The 24,300-nt window shown below is 37.3% G+C and overlaps 1 protein-coding gene across 2 annotated transcripts in view; it reads left to right on the top strand.

Moving 5' to 3' along the window:
- Positions 1 to 24,300, top strand: part of STAB1 (stabilin 1) — a 119,382-nt gene that overhangs the window by 51,555 nt on the left and 43,527 nt on the right. For both annotated transcript variants that reach the window (XM_039353898.1, XM_039353900.1), the window contains exons 24-38: positions 1,009 to 1,102; positions 2,180 to 2,338; positions 3,541 to 3,636; positions 4,616 to 4,711; positions 6,841 to 6,888; positions 7,597 to 7,727; positions 9,991 to 10,102; positions 10,973 to 11,050; positions 11,322 to 11,414; positions 11,779 to 11,886; positions 15,244 to 15,375; positions 19,468 to 19,596; positions 20,987 to 21,043; positions 21,273 to 21,368; positions 22,022 to 22,217. In XM_039353898.1, the coding sequence (XP_039209832.1) occupies positions 1,009 to 1,102; positions 2,180 to 2,338; positions 3,541 to 3,636; positions 4,616 to 4,711; positions 6,841 to 6,888; positions 7,597 to 7,727; positions 9,991 to 10,102; positions 10,973 to 11,050; positions 11,322 to 11,414; positions 11,779 to 11,886; positions 15,244 to 15,375; positions 19,468 to 19,596; positions 20,987 to 21,043; positions 21,273 to 21,368; positions 22,022 to 22,217 (1,625 nt within the window). The remainder of the gene's footprint in view (positions 1 to 1,008; positions 1,103 to 2,179; positions 2,339 to 3,540; positions 3,637 to 4,615; positions 4,712 to 6,840; positions 6,889 to 7,596; positions 7,728 to 9,990; positions 10,103 to 10,972; positions 11,051 to 11,321; positions 11,415 to 11,778; positions 11,887 to 15,243; positions 15,376 to 19,467; positions 19,597 to 20,986; positions 21,044 to 21,272; positions 21,369 to 22,021; positions 22,218 to 24,300) is intronic.

Genomic DNA, 24,300 nt, shown 5'->3' with positions numbered 1-24,300 from the left:
ATTAATTCTGTTTGGGTGTTCCTAAACATCCTACTTTGGAGCATGGTCCTATGAGTTCAACAGGATTTCCTCTACAGTAGAAATGCTTAGGATGGTCCAGTTTTATTATTTTTACCCCTTGGTATAAAAACAGTTTTGCTGATTGGCTTTTTAGATGAGAGAAAGGGGAGAAAAAGGTTCTGTTCCTTGGATGACAAGGAACATACTATAGCTATTGCCTTGATACCTGCATCATAGTAAGTCATATTTTAGAATATCCTTTTAATTCAGAATATTGCTTTTAATTCAGAATATCATATGAACCCAGCTAATGTTTTAATAAACTCTGATCAAGCAAAACATGGTTTAGTGCAAGGGTAGGCAACCTCGACTCTTTTATGACTCGTGGATTTCAACTCCCAGAATTCCTGAGTCAGCTATGTTGACTCAGGAATTCTGGGAGTTGAAGTCCATGAGTCATAAAAGAGACGAGGTTGCCTACCCCTGGTTTAGTGCAATACATGAATCCAGTCGTAATATTGGAAAGATACAGATACTGTAAATCAGAGGTCCCCAACCTTTTGGGCATCAGAAACCAGTTACATGACGAGAGCTTTTTCCGTGGACTGGAGGATGTATGGTTTTGTGCGCTGCCTGAATCCCGCAGATGGGGCTTTGCTTGTTTGTGCAGCCTGGATGCTGGCATGCCACGGCCTGGTACTGGTCCACAGGCCGGAGGTTGGAGACCCCTGTTCTAAATTATTTCAGACATTATAGAAACTATGATGAAACTTCAATTTAATTCAATGGACATTTGCATACAATCGACCTAATTCTGGTACAATATATGGCATTTGCACAATGATGTCATTATGCAAATGTAATGTGCAAATGATACATTGCAAATGACACCATTTGCATGATGATGTCATGGCTTAAGTGTCGTAAATTAGCATTACTTTAATCTGAATGAGTATGCAATTCGTAGGCACCCCAGATTTAATTAGTTGCTCTCTGCCTGTCTCCTAGGTGTGTCTGTCTTGATGGATATGAAGGGAATGGGTTTTCCTGCAAGCCCATTGATGCCTGTACTAAGCCAGGAAGGGGGGGATGTTCAGAAAATGTAAGTGGATCAATATTTTCTTGTTTACTAACCTAGATTATCTTTTGGATTAATCCAGATAAAAAATACCGTATATGCCGGCGTATTAGGCGACCCGGTGTATAAGACGACCCCCGTCTTTATCGCAGCCGCATTCCTAGAACGTCATCTTATACGCCGGAAACTACCAGTATTTCCAGCGTATAAGATGACTCGGCATATAAGACGACCCCCATCTTTGGCGCCGAGTTTAGCGCTTCCGTAAGTCGTCTTATACGCCGGCATATACGGTACTTTAGTATTATTTGTTATTTATTTATTTATTTATTTATTTAGCATATGGCATATCATACATGGACTAGCAATATATATTAACATTTCATCTAAAACACAATAAAATATAAATATGAAAAATATCTATGCTCAAATATCATGTCTAGCTTATCTAGCCATTGAAAGTTAAAAAAAAAGGTTGGGCAATCTGAGATCTGGAAGTGAAACTCTTTTATATCAAGTGACTGGAAAATTGCTAAAACAGGAAGCCCCAGACTTATTGTTTTAAAAGGCTGAGATAGAAAAAAAAATCTAATCAAGAAAAGATATGTGCTAAAAAAACCCGCTCCTGTTTCTACCAAGTATCAAACTGCAACCTTGCATTGTTCTGAGCAAATATCTTAACCATTCTGCTAATTCAGCACTGTTGGTAAACAGAGGTTTAGAACTTTTAACAGAATGTATTGTGGGACAAGAAGAATGTGTTTGAGCTGCTTATCTTGAATCTGTCTGTCCATACAATTTAAGTTGTGCATGTGAGATATGTATTTGAGTATCTGTGCACAGTCATACATATAGAATTATCCCCAAACACCTGCCTATAGTTATGAAAGTGCTTTCCTGTGACATAACCACAGGTAATTATCCAATGAGAGGATGTGATAGCAAAACAAATAACTTACAAGTTGTTGCCAATATGTCTCAGCCTGGCAGGCTTTTGTTAAGATGGCTTAGAATCAAGATACCATGAACAAGCATAGCTTAAATGGAAAGCGCAGAAATGCCCTACTTTTATTCTCATCTTGTTTTTCCATTTTTTGCCAGGCTACATGTACCACTACGGGTCCTGGCACAGCCAGCTGTCAGTGTATCCGGGGTTGGACTGGGGATGGAAAAGCTTGCATTGCCATAGACAATTGTGTAACAGAGACCAGAGGAGGCTGCCACATCAATGCTGATTGTAATTACATTGGCCCTGGACAGGTACAGTATTGTCATCCCATGCTGTCTTGCTAAAAAGGATCCATGGCTCTTAAGTTTTTTAAATAATGATGAGGCTTTTATTTTTATATGACACCATCAGATATTTAAAGTGGCTGCAGGCTATAGAATTTAACATTTTCAGTCTCTATTGAATGGAACAATAAAAGTGAGAATTTGTAACTCCTTTAAGAAGCCATGCCCTTTCCTAGGATCATATGGTTGTTGCACAATTCCAGGAAAAGATTTGTTTGGGCTAATTCCCCCAAAGGATTACTCATGGCCACAAAAATATAGAAGTATAAATCAGTCAAGAAGTTAAAAACTACTGTTATGAAAATCTAGGTTAAGATTCCAAAAAAGCAAACTTGATGGCATAAGCAGCCCAGAGATGATACAGTACACATGTTTGGCCAGGTTTACGTTATGGGAATGAGTAACTGTATAAGTCCACAAGAAGCAAACACTGTTTCTTACCAGAGGCTAGTTTCACATGGAATTTAATACTAGAGTCTTACATATGCTGGTCCTGGTTAAACCTGATTCAGCTGCAAGATAATCAAGGAATACTAATGTTGGTTTTAACTCACGTGGTGCTTATTAAGCCTGATTCAACTGGAAAGATATTCTGGCATGTAGGACCATATTTGAGTAGATTCTAAGATAGACTTGATTACAAGGAAGCAGGCTGGTTCATGTAGCTTTATAATATTCTCTCTGATGCTGCAGCCATCACCAATTTGCATAGGTAGATGACTGTGCTGGAGAACCTAAATCAGAGTCCTGGGAGGAGGTCCAAGGCCCCAGGGACTGATTCTGAGCAAAAGCTGTGCTGGTCTCAATGAATGCAAATCATTCTGAGATCCCCAAATCTACTTCTGTCATGAGGAAGAGTGTCCTCAGATAGAACTATTATTAATATTGACATGCATAGGAAAGGATGTTGGAAGTTATAACTAAGCACATATTGAGGACTACTGACTGTCTAGCATTATCTAATCTTGCACATGAAAAATCCAATATGTTTCTATTTAGGTCAATTTCAAAATTTCAAGTTACAAAGATATCAGTATCAGACTTTAATTTTTTTCCCTACATTTCCAGAAGCTACCAAACAAAGGTTAAAACGAAAACTTTTTGTTCTTTTTCTTAGTTCCTATCCAATAGTATAAGTTTTCTAATGTCCCTACTGTTTCAATTTTCAGAGCAGCTGCATGTGCAAGAAAGGCTATGAGGGTGATGGTTACATCTGTGATAGGATTGACCCTTGTATGATGGACAATGGGGGCTGCCACGAACTGGTAAGACATAGGAATAATCTAGGACAGCCTTCCTGGTTTAATACCTTTCAGATGAGTTGTCCTCTAGCTCCCCTGGCTAACAGCCACAATAAATGGCAGTACAAAGAATTGGGAAACCTAGGTTGATACTGAAACCTGTAATCTTTTCAGAATGGTGGAAAGTTCTTCAAACAGAGAGTTCATTTAGTAAAGTAAGCATAAGCCATCTATATTAATAATAAAATTTACACAATATTATAAAAAACCCAACTACAAAATAGTACATATTTGACATAGTTGCATGCAAAAATTCTTATATTAGAAGAAACACAAAAGCGTGCTTTTTTTTTTTTTACAGTTTGAAGAATATAGCTAAAATGAGCAAAAAAGAGACCAAAAGCAACTATGGAGGCGTTCATTCATAACTATTCAAATATTCTGCTCTTACAAAGCAATATGAAGCAGTTTAGCCTGCACGTAGAAAAAAAAATGGCTTGCTTTAGCACAGAAACCCAGAAGTTAAAATGTGTGTTTTATTTTAAAGGCCTAGCCCAGGGATAGGCAACCTTGGCTCTTTTATGACTCGTGGACTCCCAGAATTCCTGAGCCTAGCCTATGACTTGGACTGAGGGCCACAACTGGCTTTGGACACTGTGCAGTGTTGTGTTTCTCAAAGCATATTCTTGAAACTAGAGCAAAGAACGTTCTTTGATTTTGTTTCATGTACAGTTTTGTTTAATTAAAATGTAGTTATATGATTATTTTCTAGATGTGTACTGAATAATTGTCATCAGTTCCATTAAAATTTACAATGTAGTAACAATTTTTGAATATTCCCTGGGGTCATTCCTAAGATTTTTGGGACTACACGCCAGCCTCATACCACTCTGAATCATACTGCATTAGGCCTTTAGCATGCTATCTAGATGACACTGAGTTCTGCTTCTTTTCTTTACTTTGCTTTCCTATTGTTGAGAATTGTCTCTTTAAAACTCAACAGGCTGTATGCCAGATTCTCAATACTGGAGAAAAAACTTGCCATTGCTCTGATGGATATATAGGAGATGGAATTCAATGTTACGGTGATGTGATGAAGGTAAAAAGATGCATTTCTGTTCTCTTTCAGGTGGGAGCAGTAAACTGATTTATTTATTTATATCAGGCAAAGACCATAACTCAATGGCAGTGGCTCTGTTCTGTCTGCCATCTTCTGATATGACCAGGAAAGACCTCTTTGATGGATCATCTTTCAGACAATGCAAATGTCCTGGGTCAACATAAGCCTCAAGTGGCTTCTCTGTTTATGCACAGCAGAGCATTTCACTTCTCAAACTCAGTTTTTTGCTTATCATTCCCATTAACAAAAGAGCAAGTATAGACCTTAAATATGCCAAGGAACATTTCTCTAAGATAAAAAAGCACTATTCTGCCATTGGCTTCCTTATTAAAAGAAAAAGTTCAGCATTTTCTAGATTTCCCATTCTAAACCGGAAACCACAATGACTAGCTTTGGGAGAGATGATGATCTTTCTCACTGTATTGCAGTGTTAGGAGCCTTAAACTAATTCATAGTTTGAATATATTATTGTATGATGTTGAGGTATGATGGCTGAAGAGGGGATTGAAACCTGAATTTCCTACCTGCCCAGTCCAACCTCTTCTTAATTAGACCAGACTAGAAATAAGAAAACTGCTGGAAAGGACATCTATAGGGCAAGCAAAGAAAGGGAGGAGGTCATCTCCCTCTGTTCACCCAGTTGGCAAGAATGATTTCTTATGGTGTGTCAATGTGATGCTAAAAAAATGTATCCAGTCCATATTTGCAGAATAAAATCAGATTAAATGCAAACAGAATAACAGAGTAACAGAATTGGAAGGGACTTCAAGATCTTCTAGTCCAACTCCCCACTCAAACAGAAAGCCCTACACCATCTCAGATACATGGTTGTCCACTCTCTTTTTTAAAACCACCACTGTTGAAGCACCTGCAACTTCTGGAGGCAAGGCATTCCACTGATTAATTGTTCTGTCATGAAATTTCTCCTTGGTTCTAGATTGGTACTCTCCTTGATTAGTTTCCATTGCTTCTTGCCCTGCTGTCAGGTGCTTTTCTCCAAAAGTTGACCTCCTCTTCTTTGTGGCAGTCCCTTAAATATTGGAAGATTGCTATCATGTCCCCCCAGCCCTTACTTTTATTGAAGTAGCATTAAACCATTGAGAAAGTGCTAGTTCAAAGCAGAGATACAGGGAAAGTTTGCTGATTTGGAACTTAAAGTGGAACCAAACCATCTTTTCTATAGCTGCTTTGCCATAAGACAATGTCCCCAGTTCCTTTGCCTAAAGTGCCTTCCCTCCGAGAGCTGAATGCTCTTTCCATGTTCAGAGGTAGTTTTTTGCTTAAGCCAAAAGGGAAAAGACAGCTATTGTTTTATATTAAGTTGTCAGTATAAGGCTATTTTCTTGGTAAAGACATTCTATAAGTAAATTAATTGATTGTGTGCTATTAAATTGGTGTCAGAGATATTCTCTGTCCTTAACAATGGTAAAAATACAAAACCAGAAATAAAACAAAGTCAGGTAAGGAAACATGAATGAAGGAGTGATGCTATTGGAAGTGGAATGTTGTCCAGCTCTTTGGATGGATGGATGGATGGATGGATGGATGGATGGATGGATGGATGGATGGATGAATCCCCCTTTGTTTCTTTTGTTCTTTTATAAGTTGTGTTTTAAAAGATACTATGTACCATTAGAGTGATGTATTGCTAGCTGGGGAATTCTGAGAATTGAAATCCACAAGGGTTAAAGTTGCCAAAATTGAATAGTCTGATATAAAAGGTAAATAAAGCATAAATATTTAAAATAAGGACAATACATTTATGTATTTATTAAATCTATATGTCACCCATATCATTACCAAGTAGCCCTGGGTGGCTTATAATACTCGAATACCTGTAGCTTCTGCTGTTATAGTAGGAAAATATCAGAATTCTCTTTTAGATTGATCGCTAAGCAAGTTCCCAAACATCTAACCATCATCTGCCTAGATTACATGTAGGATTAAAGTTGCAATGTGGTCTGCTTAGCTTTCTCTTAGCACATTGCCTTAGTTTATAATTAAATCATTGTTAAATTAAACTTGTTTAGCATGCTGTATGAATCTTTTTTTCTTTAAGACCCCCTAGAATAATGGTTTACAAATTTGTTGTTTTTTTCTTTTTGAAGGAGCTAGTAAGGAATCACTACTTTTCAACTTTTTATGAGTGGATTAAGGTAAGGATTTTCTATTGTTGAGTGCTAGTTTAACATTTCTGAAACAAGACAAAGTTGATAGGGTTTAAGCATATTGTTCCATCAGTAGAAAAAAATCTATCTACATTTTAAAATAAGAATTTTATCTTAAAAATGGTCTTTTAAAATTTTTGACAGAAAAGGCTCTCTAAGCGGAACTTCATATAAATCTGTTTTAAAAAGGAGCCCACTGCAACTGATTTATAAATAAAGAAGTTCAGCCTACGTAATTAGGGCAGTTTCTTAGAGAATCAAAGCAATGATATTTCAATCTGCTGAGTAATTTTAAAGCTGTAAATACTTTTGTATTTTTTTGAAAAAGTTTCTTGGTGATCAGAAGATACACATATTTTAATGAGGCATTTGCTTGAGAGAAAAAAATTCTAAAATTTGAGAAAACCCTTTCTAGAAGGGTTAACTATCTTTTGATGATCATGCAGATGTGTCTTTGGACCAGAAAGGATGCTAAAGCTGCTTTATTGTCTACATACTATGATTTACAAAGTTAGGTAAAAAATAGTTTTATAATACAAAATACTGGGAGTCTGAGGTACCAGACACTACTGATTTGAGTGACTTCATTGAAGAAGCTGGTGTTGGATCTGCATATATAATTCTAGGCCTTTTAAACTGAGCACAGAAGGAACTAGCATTAATGCACGTGCATGTTATCTTTTTTTTGATCAAAAGAAATCCCACTTCAGCATGCCCAAAGGAGCCAATGTGACTGTTCTGGTGCCTCTGAAAGAAGCTGTCCAAAATTTGAGCAAGGCTGAAAAACAATTCTGGCTGGAGTCCCATATGCTACCATCTCTAGTCAGGTATTGTTGTCCATGTTTGTCAGAATCAGAACTGGTATAAATAGCTAAACCTGATTTTTCTCTTGATTGGTAAAATCTACTCAGGTATGATCTTTGCCACAGGCCAGGTGACAGGCTTTGTGTATGATGGGGTTGCTTCAAAGATTTTACAATGGGCTGTGCAGCACATCTTTTAGTACATTCACCTCCGTTTATAGAATACCAGTTTTTCAGCTTTTAAGAATGAGAGTTCAATAACAATTCAGATACACACTTTAGTGTGGTACCTGTGATAATCTAAAAAGGTAGGTAACCTTGTAGAATTAGACATTGTTGCAATTTGAAACACTTGTCTCTCCAGGGAGACAATGCAAGAAGGTGGACTCTTTCAATATGAGGTAGTTTCCTTTCACATGAACACAAAACTCTTAGGGCAACTCTGCACTTCACCTAGCAAAACATGGTTTCATCTGTTTGTGTTGTACTTGTAGCTCATACATGAAATACAGACTTTGTGCATCTTTTTTCAGATATCCTTATTCATAATTCTACATAACATTTTTCTTGACCCAGATGTGTATACTCATGTACACATACTTACCAATGCACAGGAATGCAAACATACATATCAATGCATAAGAATATCCAGTTTAACTTCCTTATCTTTAGAATGTCCTCTAAAACATTTTCTAATTGGATAGTGAACAATGAGAGTGATTCGAGATGTTTTAATTTCTGGCTTTGGACTAGAGAAGATAACCTTTATTAGGTTCAGGCACACCCAACAATGCATGTATTTTTAGAGTGTATCTTAGAAGAAGATTACTAGACATCTAGCAAAAGGAGGACAAGACTTCTTTTTTATCCTAATGTCCTCCATTTGGCAGGCATAGTTTTACATATAGTCTAAATCAGGGATGGGGAATCATGGCCCTTTTAGGATTTGTGGACTTCAACTCCCAGAATTCTTGGAGTTAAAGTCCACAAGTCCTAAAAGAGCCTTGGTTCCCCATCCCTGGTCTAAATAGTCTGGCTTTTTGAGTATTTCTTCCTGAACAGCTTTTTCCTGTAAAGTTAACAAGCTCAGCTCCCTGATCCTAATTAGTTGATTAAAACTTTTATGCTGTTTAAAATGGACAAGATGTTAATCAGTTACACGCTGAAGACTTTTGCCTCCTAACTAGCTCTAGCACATTTCTGTCATGGAAAAAAACTAGTCTTTCTGATGCCGGAAAAAGTAAGTTCATAGACATAAAGGCCTAAGTACGTGTTGTTGTTTTAATAAAAGAGAACATGTGTAGCTGGGGGTTAAACTGTGGAATCCTAGGTGCATTCTGAACTAGATTATTTGTTTGCAGATATTTCATTATTCAACTAGATAACATTTTCAGGCACTGTCCAGTAATGACATGTCTTCAAGCAAACAATCAAGCTCAGAAAGCATCAAGGACTCTATTTATTTATCTACAGTTTTTCACTATAATTGTTGGTGCTGATGCCAAGAAAGTAAAACTGTGTGTATGGTGCTTTTCTTCCCATTTGTCCTTCTTTCCAATTGTCCCCGTTCTCCTTTGCCTGTTTCAGTTATCAGATACTTAAAACAATCTCTTGGGATCAAGGCATTGTATGGATCAATTGTATAACAAACCACTCAGTTCAAACGAAAACCTTTCTCTGGGATCTATTGGGTTTTTGACGACATGGATTACTAAACGTCCACACTGAAAAAAAGTTGTGAGATCAAGTTGATTTGAAGGCAGAAAGAACATTTATTTCTCTTTTAGTGAGAACTTAAATTTTTTTTAAATGAAAAATATTCCAAACAATAAATTATAACAGCACAGCTATTAGCAGTCATCGATACAATGCACTAATATACAAATTCTAAATTTTGACCTAATCTCACACCAACAAGGCTACCTGCAAAGGGTGGTTAAAAAAGTCAAAGTTGATCAAAGCTTTGCCTATTTTTTGTCAGTAAAAAAAATGCCTTAAAACAGTTTTGATTACACTGTCACAGCAAAACGTCTTCAAGGAAAAACAAAGGAAATGCACTTGCCTTTTGAAAAAACATATTTGGGACAACCAAGATCTGGACAACTGAGAATCTCCATAGACAAGATGGCTGATGAATTGTCTTTTTAATAGTCTCCTGACACATTTAAAGGAGGCTATGGTTTTTTTTTTTTTTTTTTTTTGCTAACCATAACTGAATCTAACTGAAGGTGTTCTCTTGGCTGTTAACCAGCCAACTGTAGTTTCGTTAATATTTTTATTCTATCAGGTCTCATATCCTCCAGGGTTCCTTCACAACTCAGCAACTCAAGAAGTATGTTGGCCAAAAACTCCCTACTCTCAATCCAGAGGCCATGTGGGAAATAAAGAGCAACAATGGGGTAAGCTTGTAGGTTAAAAACATTACTTCCGATACCAAAATTAAAGTGATATTATTGAAATATGCTGATCCCACTTTTAAACTGAAGAAAAGATGCACCAAGGAAAGTAGAACCAAGGTGAACCTGCAAGCTCATGTTTCGTATTGGGAAAATGTTGATTATAGTGTGTGTACCAAGGCATGTAGCAAGTGTCAAGATTAAAATGGAACATTTTTGATAAGCCTTTCCTAACCTGTTGTTCTCCAGATATGCTGGAACGCATAGCCCATAATTACAGTCCCTGCAGTTTGACAAATCCAGAGGACATCAGATTAGAAAATGTCCACATCTAAGAAGTGATCCTAAATTAAGGTTTCCCAGTCAGTTCTGTACACCAATTAGAGCAAAAAAAGTGTTTTGGTGTAAATGTAATAGGAATGGTTATACATACTTTAATAGACTAATTTGAAGGACCGTCTTTTCCCGATCACGTGTACCTGACCCACCAGAGTGGGGAGGCAGGAAATGCTACAGGTCCCTTCTCCTAAGCAGGTCCATCTAGGGGGACTAAGAAGAAGAGCCTTCTTCATGGTAGTTCTCTCCCTGTGGAACATCATCCCTGAAGAGATACGTTTGGCCCCAATTTTGACAGTCTTTCGCAAGGTCCTGAAGACCTGGTTTTGCCAATGAGCCTGGAGACCTCAGAGTGGGTGGAGCCCATCAAATGATTGTTGTCACTGGGGAGATATTGTTTTATTATTTTTCTATTGATTTTACAATGTTATAAGCTACCCAGAGTCATTGCGAGTGAGTTGGATGGCCATATAAATTTTCTTAAATAAAAAAATAGTAATAATTCAGAATTAACAACTGCATATGTTTGATTTTCAGGAAATAACTATTCAGAATGCCAGCATTGTATTGGGTGATATTCCCGCTATTAATAGCACTATTTATATCATCAGAAAGGTAGGTTGATTAGAGTGGCCTGGATCTTTGTTTTTTCTGTTATTTGAGAAGGGGAAGGGGAAGAAATGCTAAATGCTTAATGCTAAGCATATCTCCTTTATTGGTCTTTTATTAAACAGAAGCAACAATGTCACCAAGGTATTGAGAAGAGTCTTCTAAAATTCAATTTTTCTCATCTCAATAACATCCTATTTATGCTATTATTTTTTAATTATTGGGTGAAAAAAGTCAGGTAATTGGCCTTCCTCATTTCACTTTTTCTTTTGATCAGGTTCTGTTACCAACATCTGTCAAGATCCCACCTGGTCTGCAGGAGCAACTAGACATTGTGCCCTCTTTCTGGAAGTTCAAAGAACTACTGGAGGTAAAATTCTCAGTCGAAAGATATTGCCCCATATCTCTTAAAGAGTTCTTTTACAAGGGGCTAGACGAGGAAGATCATCTTAGTATGTGATATAGTGGAAGACATAAACTAAGTTTATACCTTGTTCCAAGTAATGATTTACATAATGTAATAGCTGGGTGCAGAGGATTCAACCCCAAATTGAATCCTGTTACTGATACAAACATCAAGTGAATTTATTTTAGTCTGAATTCTTAATATTAATTATTCATTGTTACTGTTTTCTAGGTATGGAATTGGCAAAATCTTATATTTAAAAACAATCTTAACATGCAATCCTCATTGACTTGATTAACTTGCTAATTGTGTTTTTTTAAACTTTCAGAGATATCAGTTGGTGAGAGAAATTGAGTCATCGGAAAAATATACAATTTTTGTCCCAGGAAATAATTCAATTGAGAAATATTGCCAAGCATCAAATATTACACAACTGGTAAGAGTTTATTTCTTTAACGAAATAATTCTAATTGCACTCATGTAGAGGTAAGCTCCCCTAATTCAATGAGACTTTTGATTCAACATGTACATGATTGCACAGTTCTTTGTTTATTTGTGGGAAACAACATATCAATAAATAAGAATTTGGATTCAATCTTGAGATAAAACATTTGGAACTAACCGTTGTTGGCTGCTTCATGTACCACAAAGCTCCTATGGGAGAGCATTGAACTGATTTTAAAAGTGGAGTTTCTACCTCATCACATCTGCTAGCTAACAACTGCTGTGTTCCCAAGACAACTCATATAAGAGACTGACAATCAATTCACGGGTTAACTCTGAATTGTCATATGCACAGAAATGCTATAAACTCCAGTTGCCTTCCACTGAAAAATGAGATATGGTTGTAACCATATACTTTAAACCAGTGGTTCTCAGTGGTTGGGGTCAAACGACCATTTCACGGGGGTCGCCAAACAACGGAGTCCGCCATTTTTTCCCCTTTTCCTTAGCTGTGCTACTCCTTTTTATTCTATTGGCTTTCAAAAGCCAATAGGAATTGTCCAGGCTGTCTCTGCTCTGCTGAGCCCGCCAAAAGTCCCATTCTGCAAATGGTGCTGTACCAGTTGAGTAGTCCTCGACTTACGACCGGTTGAGTAGTCCTCGACTTACGACCGGTTGGGGGTCGCGGCATTAAAAAGGTTGAGAACCACTGCTTTAAACATAACTGAAAATTTCTGTTAATTTAATAATGATATAATTATAAATGAATAAATTATTCACCATCTAGTAAAGTATAGCTTTTATATATCATTTAAGGACTTGGTTTGAGGTTGGTATCAGTTTGTACCACATATAACGATGAAATTAAATTAGCATTTCTGCTTCATGAATTCATCGAGTGACTTTGGCAACATGCTGAACTTTTTTCTAGGTTCTACAACTCTTCATATAAGAATGTTATTATCTCTAAGAGGAGACCCCCTCACTTGATCACGGGAGGGCGGAAGCCCTTTCACTTGATTCGGGGAAGCCCTCTAAACTGGTGGAGGAAAGACTGGCCATAGTAATATGGCCCATCACTAGGCTGTAGACAACCGAAGTCAAACTCACCACCAAGCACTTCAAAAGCAATGCAGATGAAACTGGGTGAGATCGGATCTTTCTCTTCCTGTAAAAGCTGCCTGAAGTATCTTTCCTCCTGTAAGGAGAGAGGAAAGGGAACTTCTATCCCGCCCTCTAAGAATAGTGGTGACTGACTACTCAGGGGAATTAAAGCATTAAAAGAACAACTTTAATTTAATTGGATTTATATGTTCCTGAAACTTGGGGACCAAAAATTTTCCTATTTTTATTGGAGACTCTTGTTTTTATCTACAAAAAAGAAATAAAATTGGAAAAAGGGTTATAAAAATTTTGAACTTAAAAATCTTTAAATGGCATCAGTGACATCTTGTGGCAAAGTTTGGTACTACAACTTGTTATTTCCTAAAAGAGACTCGGTTCGAAGCTCAGACCTTAGATAAGACTTTTCTGACCTTGGCATTACCTGTGACAGACTTAGCTGTAAGAGAACAGCTGGGCGGCATAACTGGCCTACTTGAACTGTGAATGTAAACCTTTACTGACTCTCAGAGTTATATGTGGGAAACTGTTTTCCTATCTCTTTATTTGAGGAATATTGGTCACTATATGAGATGTTGAAATACCTTGCATTATAACATTTTGCTTGACAAATCTACTAGAAAGGCTATTTATAAACATGTGAAAGAGATGCATGAAGACCAAGAAAAGATTCTTTCCATGTTGAAAGCAATACCAGAAACTATTCTTTCAGCTTGTGATAAAATAAGACCTAACATAAAAGATCAAGATGCCAGCTTAGATACACAAATCCAAATTTGACTACAGCCAAAGAACCAGCAATGAAGAAAATAACAGAAGAAGTGGGACAATCAAATATTAAGACAGAGGATTCAATTGACCAACAAATAAAACTGATGGAAAATCCAGAAAAGGAAGTGACAACACTGAAAATGGAAATGACTTTCTATATAAATCAGAAGAAATTTGAGAAAAAAGAAGAACAGATTGAATGGAAGACAAACATATCAGGGCAAGAGTGGGGAACTGGAATAACAGGGAGACAACTTAACAAATATAAATGGGCTAGTCCTCCCCAAAAAATGGCAATTAAATGGTCTCCTTCATTTTAAATAACATATATAATAATAGAGGGAGATCTATTTGATGATCTAAAAGCACTACTATGGAAACCTAGTTGGTAAAGGAAGAAAGCCAGAATAAGGTTGAAGAAAATTGGGGTTTTGACTTATTAGAGGGGATGTCATATTATTAATTAGAGGTTAAAGGGAGAAGTTGAGATAAGGGGAATTCTGGTCATTAGATTTAAAATACTTGAAAATCAATTGAAAATAAGGACTTTATCTGTTTAATATTTAAAAATTAGACCTAAAAGGAAAATAAAATTAATTATTATGAATATGTTTGATTTATTGATTAACCCAGGTAATATATATATAATGGTTTTGATTTATTAAAGGGGATATTGTATTATTAAGTAGATGACTTAATATGGTGGGAAATAGATAACTCTTAGGAAATTGAGCAAGATTACATTCAAATAGATAAAATATGTATTTTGGATATTAGATTTTGGTATGAATTGAGACAAGGGAAATCTTGGTTGCCTAAGGCTTGAAAATTATAAATATTAAAGGTTAGGTTGGAATAACTGGGTAAAAATTAATAACAGGATATGGGTTGTTTATGAAGATTGAATGTAATTAAGATACATATAAGCTTAAAAAATTATTGATAAATGTAATAATAATGTTTTTATTGAGTTGATATAATAAGAACGGTACTAGCTTGAATACAAGACAGCAAATGTAAGAAGAAAAAGAGAAGAAATATTTGATGTTGCAACTTAACTATTGATTAACACAGTCACCACATTGCTTTTTAAATACTTAAAGGTAAAATTGAAAAATTAATAAAATATTATTTAAAAAAAGAATGTTATTATCTCTGAGGGAGGCAATGGGAATATTTTCTTGTGCCACTTTTTCTGTGAATCAAGATGAACTTGATGTGGTTGAGTGTGACAAAGCAACAGCCTTGTTAAGGCCAATCTGCAGTTCAATCATGGGAGATGTAAAGAAAAATGACTCCTCTGTGGTTAATGACCAAGATATTTGGAGGCATAAATTGAAGAGGGCTGGCTCATTACTATGCATCTTCTCTTTAAGTTTCTATTCCACTTGCTATTACCTTGTTGATTCTAATAATTGTCTTTGAGTTTAAGTATTTTGTTTTGTGTGGATTCCAGGATAATGACACCATGCAGTATCATATTGTAATTGGTGATAAGCTGTTTTTGAAAGACCTGAAGAATGGAGTGCACAGAAGCACAATGTTAGGATTCTCCAATTGGCTCATGTTTTCTAATACACTCAATAAGGTGAGAATGAGCTATAAATTACACTTCATCCGTACAGTATGTGGTTTAACAAGGAATATCTTTTTTTATTGAAAGTTTTTTAAATTTTACAAAACAAATCCCCTCCCCAAACCCCCCCCCACCCTCCCATACCCTCCCCCACCTCCCCAAACCTCCCAAACCCTCCCCCAACCCTCCCAGAGCTGAGTACAGGCTTAATTAGAATTTTTCAGAAAAAGAAAAGAAAAACTTAAAACACATATAAATCCTAAACAAATCTAAATACATTAAATTAAATAGGTTATCTTCTCTAAAAAATAATAATTGCAATCATTAAACACATTATAACATACTCTAAACATTTTCTAGTATCATACTTATATTATTATCCATCACTCTGTATAAACTCCCTCCAAAACACAAATTTTAACATTACTTTCTTTGAATATCTATACCTACAATATGAAATCTAATCTCTCCCTCTTTCTTTATCCTAGAACACAAAAATAAACATATAAACCTTCATTATACCATTAAAACTAAATACTCTTTGAATACTTAAACTAAATACTTAAACTTAAACTTCTTATCTAAGATTTTCATTCAATCTCCATAATCTTCTCTCCTATCAAAAAAAAAACTTAAAAGACATATAAATCCTAAACAAATCTAGGTACATTTAATTAAACAAGTTATCTTCTCTTAATAATAATAATAATAATAAAAACCCAATCATTAAACACATTATAATATACTCTGAACCTTTTCATATCATACTTATGTTATTATCCATCATTCTTTATAAACTCCCTCCAAAACACAAATTTGAACATTACTTAAAACATTAGAATTCCCTTATACACATTTAAATCTTTACCAATAACAAATTCCATCCACAATAAACACATTCCTTATCAGTCTCTCTTGCCCATAAACCATTAAAATTCCCTTATACACATTTAAATCTTTACCCATAACAAATTCCATCCACAATAAACACATTCCTTATCAGTCTCTCTTGTCCATAAACCTCAAAAGAAGTGCTTTGAAAACTGCTCTTAAAGCTAACTCAAAAAAGTTTGTAAATCTTGCTTCTCCCGCAGACTCAGTACTCTTTTGAATACTTAAACTAAGTACTTAAACTTAAACATCTTATCTAGAATTTTCATTCGATTTCCATCCTTGTCAGTCTCTCTTATCCATAAATCTCGAAAGAAGTGCTTTGAAATCTGCCCTTAAAGGTAGCTCCAAAAAGTTTATAAATCCTGCTTCTCCCACAGACTCAGGAGCCAATACTTGTGAGGCTTCCTTAAACTCCTTCTTCTGTTGCTCTTTTTCTTTACGATTATATGTTGCACGAGTTGTCCTCTGCTCCTTCATCTCGACTTGTTGAGGCCCCTCAAACTGAGATTTCCCATTTTTCATTAATATAGGCTCTTCAGACTGCAATTCTACCCTTAAAGGTTGCTCCCAAAAATTTATAAATCCTACCTCTCCCACAGATTCAGAAACCAATAGTTGCGAGGCTTCCTTAACCTTCTTCTGTTGCTCCTTTTCTTTACAGTTATATGTTGCACAGGTTATCCTCTGCTCCTCCATCTCAACTTGTTGAGGCCCCTCAAACTGAGGTTTCCCAATTTTCATAAGTATAGGCTCTTCAGACTGCAATTCTACCTTCTTTTCTTCCAAAGCTTTAAACTTAATAGATGGCGATGAACATACCCCCAGGACCGAAGTATAAAAGTCTTTTGCTTAAGAAACAGTATTAAGTCTATAACATATCCCCAGGTAATTCACCACCATTCCAATCGGAACATCCCATCTGAACAAGATTCATCTCTTTTTAAGTTCATCTGCTAAAAAAGCAAACTCCTTTCTTCTTCTTAAAATTTTAGATGGGATCTCCTTTAGAATTATAACATCTTGTGAAGCAATTTGAAATCTCTTCTTATAAAAAGCTTGTATAATTTCGTTGCACAGAGATCTTTTCCTGAAGTAAATTACCATATCTCTTGGCAAATTCTTTTGCACTGCCACTACAGAGTTAACTCTAAATAATTTTTCAATTTCACTAAGTATTTCCTCTTTTTCTTTATTCAAAATCACAGCAAAGTCCTTTGCAACCATCTCTCTCAGATCTCCTTGCACAGACTCTCCCAAACCTCTGATTCTTAAGGCATATTCCATTTGTCTATACTGAAGCATAAGAATCTCATTTTCCATTTCTTTTTCCATGCTTTCAAATTTTCCGTCCATCAATTCCACTTTTTCTTCTACCTCTTCTACACGAGAGTTCAGCTTTTCAAGAACAGAGGCAACTCCTTTTAGAGCCAAAACTATCTCTTGCCTCAAAATCTTATTATTTTCCTCTAAAATCTCTTTCATTTCTGCCCTAATTTGAGATATAACATTTCCCATCATATCTTGCAAATCCTTCACAATTATTGGCTGTACCAAGGAAGAGGGTGAAGCTATTGATTTAGGTTGTTGCACTGATGATAACACCGAAGAAGAAACCACCTTAGGAGCTGTAGGAATTACTGGACGCTTTGGAGCCATCTTAAAAAAAATCTTTACTCCTTCTTAAAAATTACAAAAATTAAGCAAAAGAAAAAGAGAGATTAAGTCCAAAAAAATTCAAAAAATCCTTCAAAAGGAGATCATTATAACAAAAAAATACTGAACGCTTTGGAGCCATCTTAGAAAAATCTTTACTCCTTCTTAAAAGTTACAAAAATTAAACAAAAGAAAAAGAGAGATTAACTCCAAAAAATCAAAAAATCCTTCAAAAGGAGATCATTATAATAAAAAGAAAGGAGTTAAAAAAAGAAAAGGGAAGAAGAAAAAAATAATTAAATAGAAAAAATCCATTCCATTTTTTAAAAGTACAAAAAGCAAAACAAAGAAGTTAAACAAAAATAATAATGCTTCTAAAATCCAAACCCAACATCAAAATCAAATCCACATTCCGTTCCAATCATTAAAAAAAAAGGAAAAGGATAAAAAAAAACACCAAAAAGCCTGCCGATCGCCATTCTACCTTCCCCCCCCCAAAAAAACCGAAAGGCTTGCCGATCGCCATTTTACTTTCCCTTTCAACAAAAGGAAAAAAATAAAAAGAAGCAATATAAAAGTAAAAGTAAATCTTTAAACTTAAAATCCAAATAAAATCAAAGAAAGCAAAAGCTAAATCCTCTACTCAGCTCTGTCCGCCTCTAAAAAAAACTCACCAGATCACTTTAATCGCGGAGGTGGTTGCAGCGGCTTGTTTTGTCCCTAGGGACAAAAGCAGCTGGGAAGCGGAGACAGTCTGAACTCCATGGGAGCACTCCTCTCACCCCCCCAAAAAAGCCTTGGGGGTGCATGAGAGTGGCTCTACCACTATTCAGACAACCCTCTTCCCCCCCCTTTGCCCGGGAGGGGGCTTTTGAACTGCTGAACAGCTGATGGCCGCTGTTCATAGTGATTCAAACACTTACCCAGGAGGACGGCTACAAAGTAGCCGCCATCGCACGTGCAGATCCACCGGAAGTCCAACAAGGAATATCTTAAAATATTTATTTATTTATTTATGAGACTTATATACCGCTTTAAGTGCAAGCACTCTCTAAGCGGTGTACACCAGTAAGCAATGTATAGATATATTTACATTGCCCCCAACAATCTGGGTCCTCATTTTATCTACCTCGGAAGGATGGAAGGCTGAGTCAACCTTGAGCCGGTGAGATTTGAATCGCTGACCTGCTGAACAGTCAGCTAAAGTGGCCTGCAGTACTGAATATCAAATACAATACTTTTCAAATAGTAAATTTGTGTGCATACTATGGCTGCAATCCCTGAAATGTTTTATGTATTTATTTTAAATATTTTATTTGTTTATATATGAAATTTATTCAGCGATCTTTATAACATAAATTGGAAGATCCCAGAGTTCTGGTTAGTAAACTGACATATACAGATTAAAAACCAAAAGTTTGTTGGTTTCTGTTGGCCTCCACTGTGGATGCTGTATTGACTCAGGAAGGTTTTAGAATGCTGTCTGGATAATTGTAATGCTATCTGGATAATTGTGCTTTGAACCATACTTCATTTCTCATCCCTTTTTAATTGTAGACATATGTAAACACAGTTCTTTTGGATGGCCCAGTTGTTGAAACAAGAAATGGAATGTTGATTGGGGTTTCTCAAGTTCTACAGATTCACAAAAACCGTTGCACTACCAATACCTCCACTGTGCAAAAGGTGAAGTATTAGAGATTTTCTCTCTTGGTTATGAGTACTAGTTGTTTTCTACTATCTCATTTGAGATTTATGAATAAACTGACTGCCTGAGCCCTCAGCCCAATGTAAAGTATATACACTTTTTTCTTCTTAAAATCTGGAATCTTGCAACTTTCAGGAACAACTAAGCTGGCATCAGTAGGCCTCCTCAACAGCATTTGATGTCATTCTATTTTCATTCATTCATTCATCAATCAAACTTCTTAACCGGCTATTTCCCTCACAGAGGGACTCTGGGTGGTATACAATTTAATCAATATAATAAAATATTAAAACTCAAATAATTTAAGATGTATATATGATCCTGGTGAGGATTTTATCAATATAATAAAAATGACAAAACTTAATATTAGCATTTTTTAATAGCAGTAATTATGCTAACAAAAATAATTGGTCAAGATTTTATGGACCTAATGAATCCTGGCAGGTTCAGACCCCAGTCTTCCATCTGCTTAACTGAAACTAAAACCTCTAGTTTTTAAGTAAATACTTTGATTTCTCAGATAGTGTATTCAGTGGTGCCGCCCTATAAAATCAGTGAATGGATCTATTAATCAAATATCCTGAAAACCAGTCTGTGCCGAGAATAGGGTGAAACATAGTGCATGAAAGTGGTGATGATAAAGTGAAATAATTCTGGTTTTTATCTAGTAGAATGATAAAGTATAGAGCCCTGGAGTATAGGGTAGGTAGATGATGGAATTTGATCTTCCAATCTATTTGACTCTGAAGTTTCTCATTGATAAATGGCTTTTCCTGCAGTCTTGAGCTGGTATAATTTCAAACCAGTAGACAACTTGGTTGTTTACATAAACATAGATTTTAAAACCTCAATAAAAAGTGATTGGTTCATTAAGATAAAACAGATCTATGACGTTGAATTGAATAAATCTTGATGTGGGAATAAAAAGAGGTTGAGATAAGGATAGATAGAGAGCCAGCCTGGTGTAGTGGTTAAAAGGAAACCAGATGACTGTGAGTTCTAGTGCCACCTTGGGCTTCAAAGCCAGCTGAGTGACTTTGAGCCAATCACTCTCTGTCAGTCCCAACCCACCTCACAGGGTTGTTGTTGTGAGGAAAATAGAAGGAGGAAAGAATATTATGTATGTTCGTTGTCTTGAGTCCCTTATAAAGTAATAAAGGCAAGATAAAAAACTAATAAATAAATTTATAATCTTGACAATGCTAATATCTCTGCTATCACAGAATATGAAAAATAATAACCAGGTAATGATTAATGAGGGCTTCTGCTGTGTTATGATTTGTTACCCTTCTGTAGTTGATGCCAATATTTTTCCGTGCTCTGAAATATCTATTAATTATCCTTTATCCTCCCCCCCCCATACGCCAGTCAAGATGTGCTAAATGCAACAAAAGGTTCAAGTGCCCAGCAGGATCAGTGCTTGCGGTAAGTCTTGCTTTATTTCATTTGATACTTTTTGGTTTATCAAGCACATCACCAGAAAACTTTGTAGAAAAAACAGCCCTTCTGCAGAATTTTGGAGCCAATAATGTTTATTGTGAGAAGGTTAGAAAGAATTATTAAAATAAGAATTCTTTCTTGATCATGCCTAGATGTTATCTGTTTGGAATACATATCTGCTTATCAACTTTTTTACATTTTTTTTTTTTGACAGCAACATCCAGGCAAAGGAAATCTTCCTCACTGTATATTTAAAGCTGGAGGCATGAAATTAGTTGGCTGCTACTTTACTTGCATCAAAGTTTCCCTAGTAAGTCATCCCTATTGATTAGATAACTGCACATATGTCAGCTATGCAGCTATTCCCCATGTAATTATTTTCTTCTGGTTGGCCCAGAAATATTTATTTCTTTATTAGGAGACTGAGATCATATTATGTATAACTGACCACCCTGCTGATGCATAGAAGTATATCAATATTACTGGTGCCATATTAGAAATGATAAGCAAGAAGATGCACCACTGAACTTCAGTGGTTAGAATGCAGCATTGCAGGCTAATTCTGCTGACTGCCGACTGCCAGAGGTTTGGCAGTTCGATTGTGACAGGCTCAAGGTTGATTCAGCCCTCCATCCTTCCAAGGTCAATAAAATGTCGGGGGCAATGTGCTGATTCTGTAAACCGCTTAGAGAGGGCTGTAAGGAACTATGAAATGGTATATAAGTATATAAGTCTAAGTGCTATTGCTATTATGATACCATCTCAAGCCCTAAGCAATGGCAACTTTTGAACATGGCATCAATTCAAGATTTTATGTGGCCACCCAACTCAAACGTTATGACACTGGATGTCTTAAAAGGAAGAAACAAAATAAAGAGACACTCAGCAGTGATCCTTACATTTGTACAAAATCCCTGTTTTTTTCTTTTCCTGGTCTGACTATCAATCTGTCTGTTTTCTGAGGTCTCCGTCTGCTGTCCAGGCTACTATGGTGCTATGTGTGAGATGTGTCCTGGGAAGCCAGGCAACTGGTGCTCTGGCCACGGGGTGTGTCAAGATGGCATTGAAGGCAATGGAGATTGCCAGTGCCAGGAAGGTTTCCATGGTACAGCCTGTGAAATGTGTCAGGCAGGAAGATATGGACCCAAGTGTCAATCAGGTGATTATGCTGTTATTCACCCCTATTTGTGGCATCTGCACCTGATTTTTCTTCTTTGTGCTACTTATTTCTTTCAAAATATGGTATAGGCAGTCCTTGACTTATTCACAGCTGAGCCCAAAATTTGTATTGCTAAGTAAGACATTTGTTGAGTTTTGCCCCCTCTTTTTGCCACTGTTGTTAAGTGAATCATTGCAGTTAGTTAAGTTAGTAAATCGGTGGTTAAGCGAATCTGGCTTTCCCATTGACTTTGCTTGGCAGAGGGTCACAAAAGGTGATCAGGTGACCCCAGGACACTGCGACGTTCATAAACACATGCCAGTTTCCAAGCATCCAAATCTTGATCACCTGACCATGGGGATGTTGCAACGGTCATAAGTGTGAAAATGGTCACTTTTTTCAGTGCCATTGTAACTTTGAATAGTCACTAAATGAATGTTTGTAAGTCAAGGGCTCCCTGTACAGCAGTGGTTCTCAACTTTCCTAATGCCGCGACCCTTTAATACAGTTCCTCATGTTGTGGTGACCCCCAACCCCCCCATCCGGGGGGGTATCAAAAACTTGACCAAAAAAAAAGGAAAAAATGGGAAAGTATAGGTAGTCTCGACTTACAACAATTCACTTAATGACTGTTTGAAGTTACAAAAGCACTGAAAAAGCGAATTATAATCATTTTTCACACTTATGATTGTTGCAGCATCCCCAGAGTCATGTGATTTACATTCAGATGCTTGACAACTGATTCATACTTATGACGTTCACAGTGTCCCAGGGTCATGTGATCAATGGCCAGGGGGCGTGGCCAGCTGATCACTCAGGTTGCAGAGTACCTGTGGGGGGAGAACTGTGGGTCTCTGAGATGGGATGGGTGGGTGCCTACCTTCTTCCCTCCCTTCTCTCCCCTTGTCCCTTCCTTCCTTCTTTTCTTCCTTTCCTTCCCTCCCTCTTTCCCATTGTCCCTTCCTTCTTTCCTTCCTTTCCTTCCTCTCCCTTAGTCTCTTCCTCCTTCCCTCCCTCTTTCCCATTGTCCCTTCCTTCTTTCCTTCCTTTCCTTCACCTCCTTCTTAATCTCTTCCTCCTTCCCTCCCTCTCCCATTGTCCCTTCCTTCCTTCCTTCCTTCCTTCCTTCCTTCCTTCCTTCCTTCCTTCCTTCCTTCCCTCTTTGTCCCTTCCTTCCTTCCCTCCCTTCCATTGTTTCTTCCTTCCTTCCCTCTCTCATTGTCCCTTACTTCCCTCCCTCTTCATCCCTTCCTTCCTCCCTCCGTGCCCAGGAAGGGACAAGGGGAGGGGGATAGGCTGCCAGCATGGCTGGTGGCTTTGCTGCCGGTGGCCACAGCGACATGCCAAACCTGCCTCCAGGTTACCAGAAGCAGAGGAGAGCTCCACCTGGCTCACTTGCTCACCTTCACCAGAAAACATGCCGCTTGCTAAGTTAGCAGAAATGCCAGGATCAGCGCCGGGCTACAGCTGATTTGTGCTTCTGCTAAATTAGCAAGTTTTTTCTAGCAAAGCTCGAGCAAGTTTGCTGGGCAGGAGCCAAGGAGAGCTGCTACAGCTGACCTGCTTCTGGGCTGCTCTGCAGAAGCACGGATCAGCTGTAGAGGCTCGCCCCAATCTTGGACAAGAGGGAGGGAAGGAAGGAAGGAAGGAAGGAAGGAAGGAAGGAAGGAAGGAAGGAAGGAAGGAAGGAAAGGACAATGGGAGAGGGAGGGAAGGAGGAAGAGACCAAAAGGGAGGGAAGGAAAGGAAGTTCCAGCCAGCAGAGGCTTGGCAGCTCGGCTGCCGAGGAACAGAACAGCGCAAAGCCAAGGAGAAGAAGGTGGCGGTTTCCTCCCAAAGAGGGCTCCTTTTCTCCACCCCTTCCCTGGGTTTGTGGGGAATTTCTTGTCACCAACACTGATAGGTGCTCCTTCGAGTCCACCGTGAGCTTTCTCGCCCCCTTTCTTCTCCCCCCCCGCTTTCGTGAGGATTGTGGTGCCCTTGGGAAGCCGATCGTGCTTTGAAGCTTAGGAGAGGAGGAGGAATCCCTTCCTCCTTCCCTCCCTCTCTCCTTGTCAAGCCCCATGGGCTCGACATGAACAGG

This window comes from Crotalus tigris, unplaced genomic scaffold (assembly GCF_016545835.1).
Source record: "Crotalus tigris isolate CLP2741 ecotype Arizona unplaced genomic scaffold, ASM1654583v1 scf7180000018537.1059022, whole genome shotgun sequence".
NCBI lineage: Eukaryota > Metazoa > Chordata > Lepidosauria > Squamata > Viperidae > Crotalus > Crotalus tigris.
Note: the sequence above shows the minus strand (reverse complement) of the source record. Positions and strands in the feature narration are given on the sequence as shown.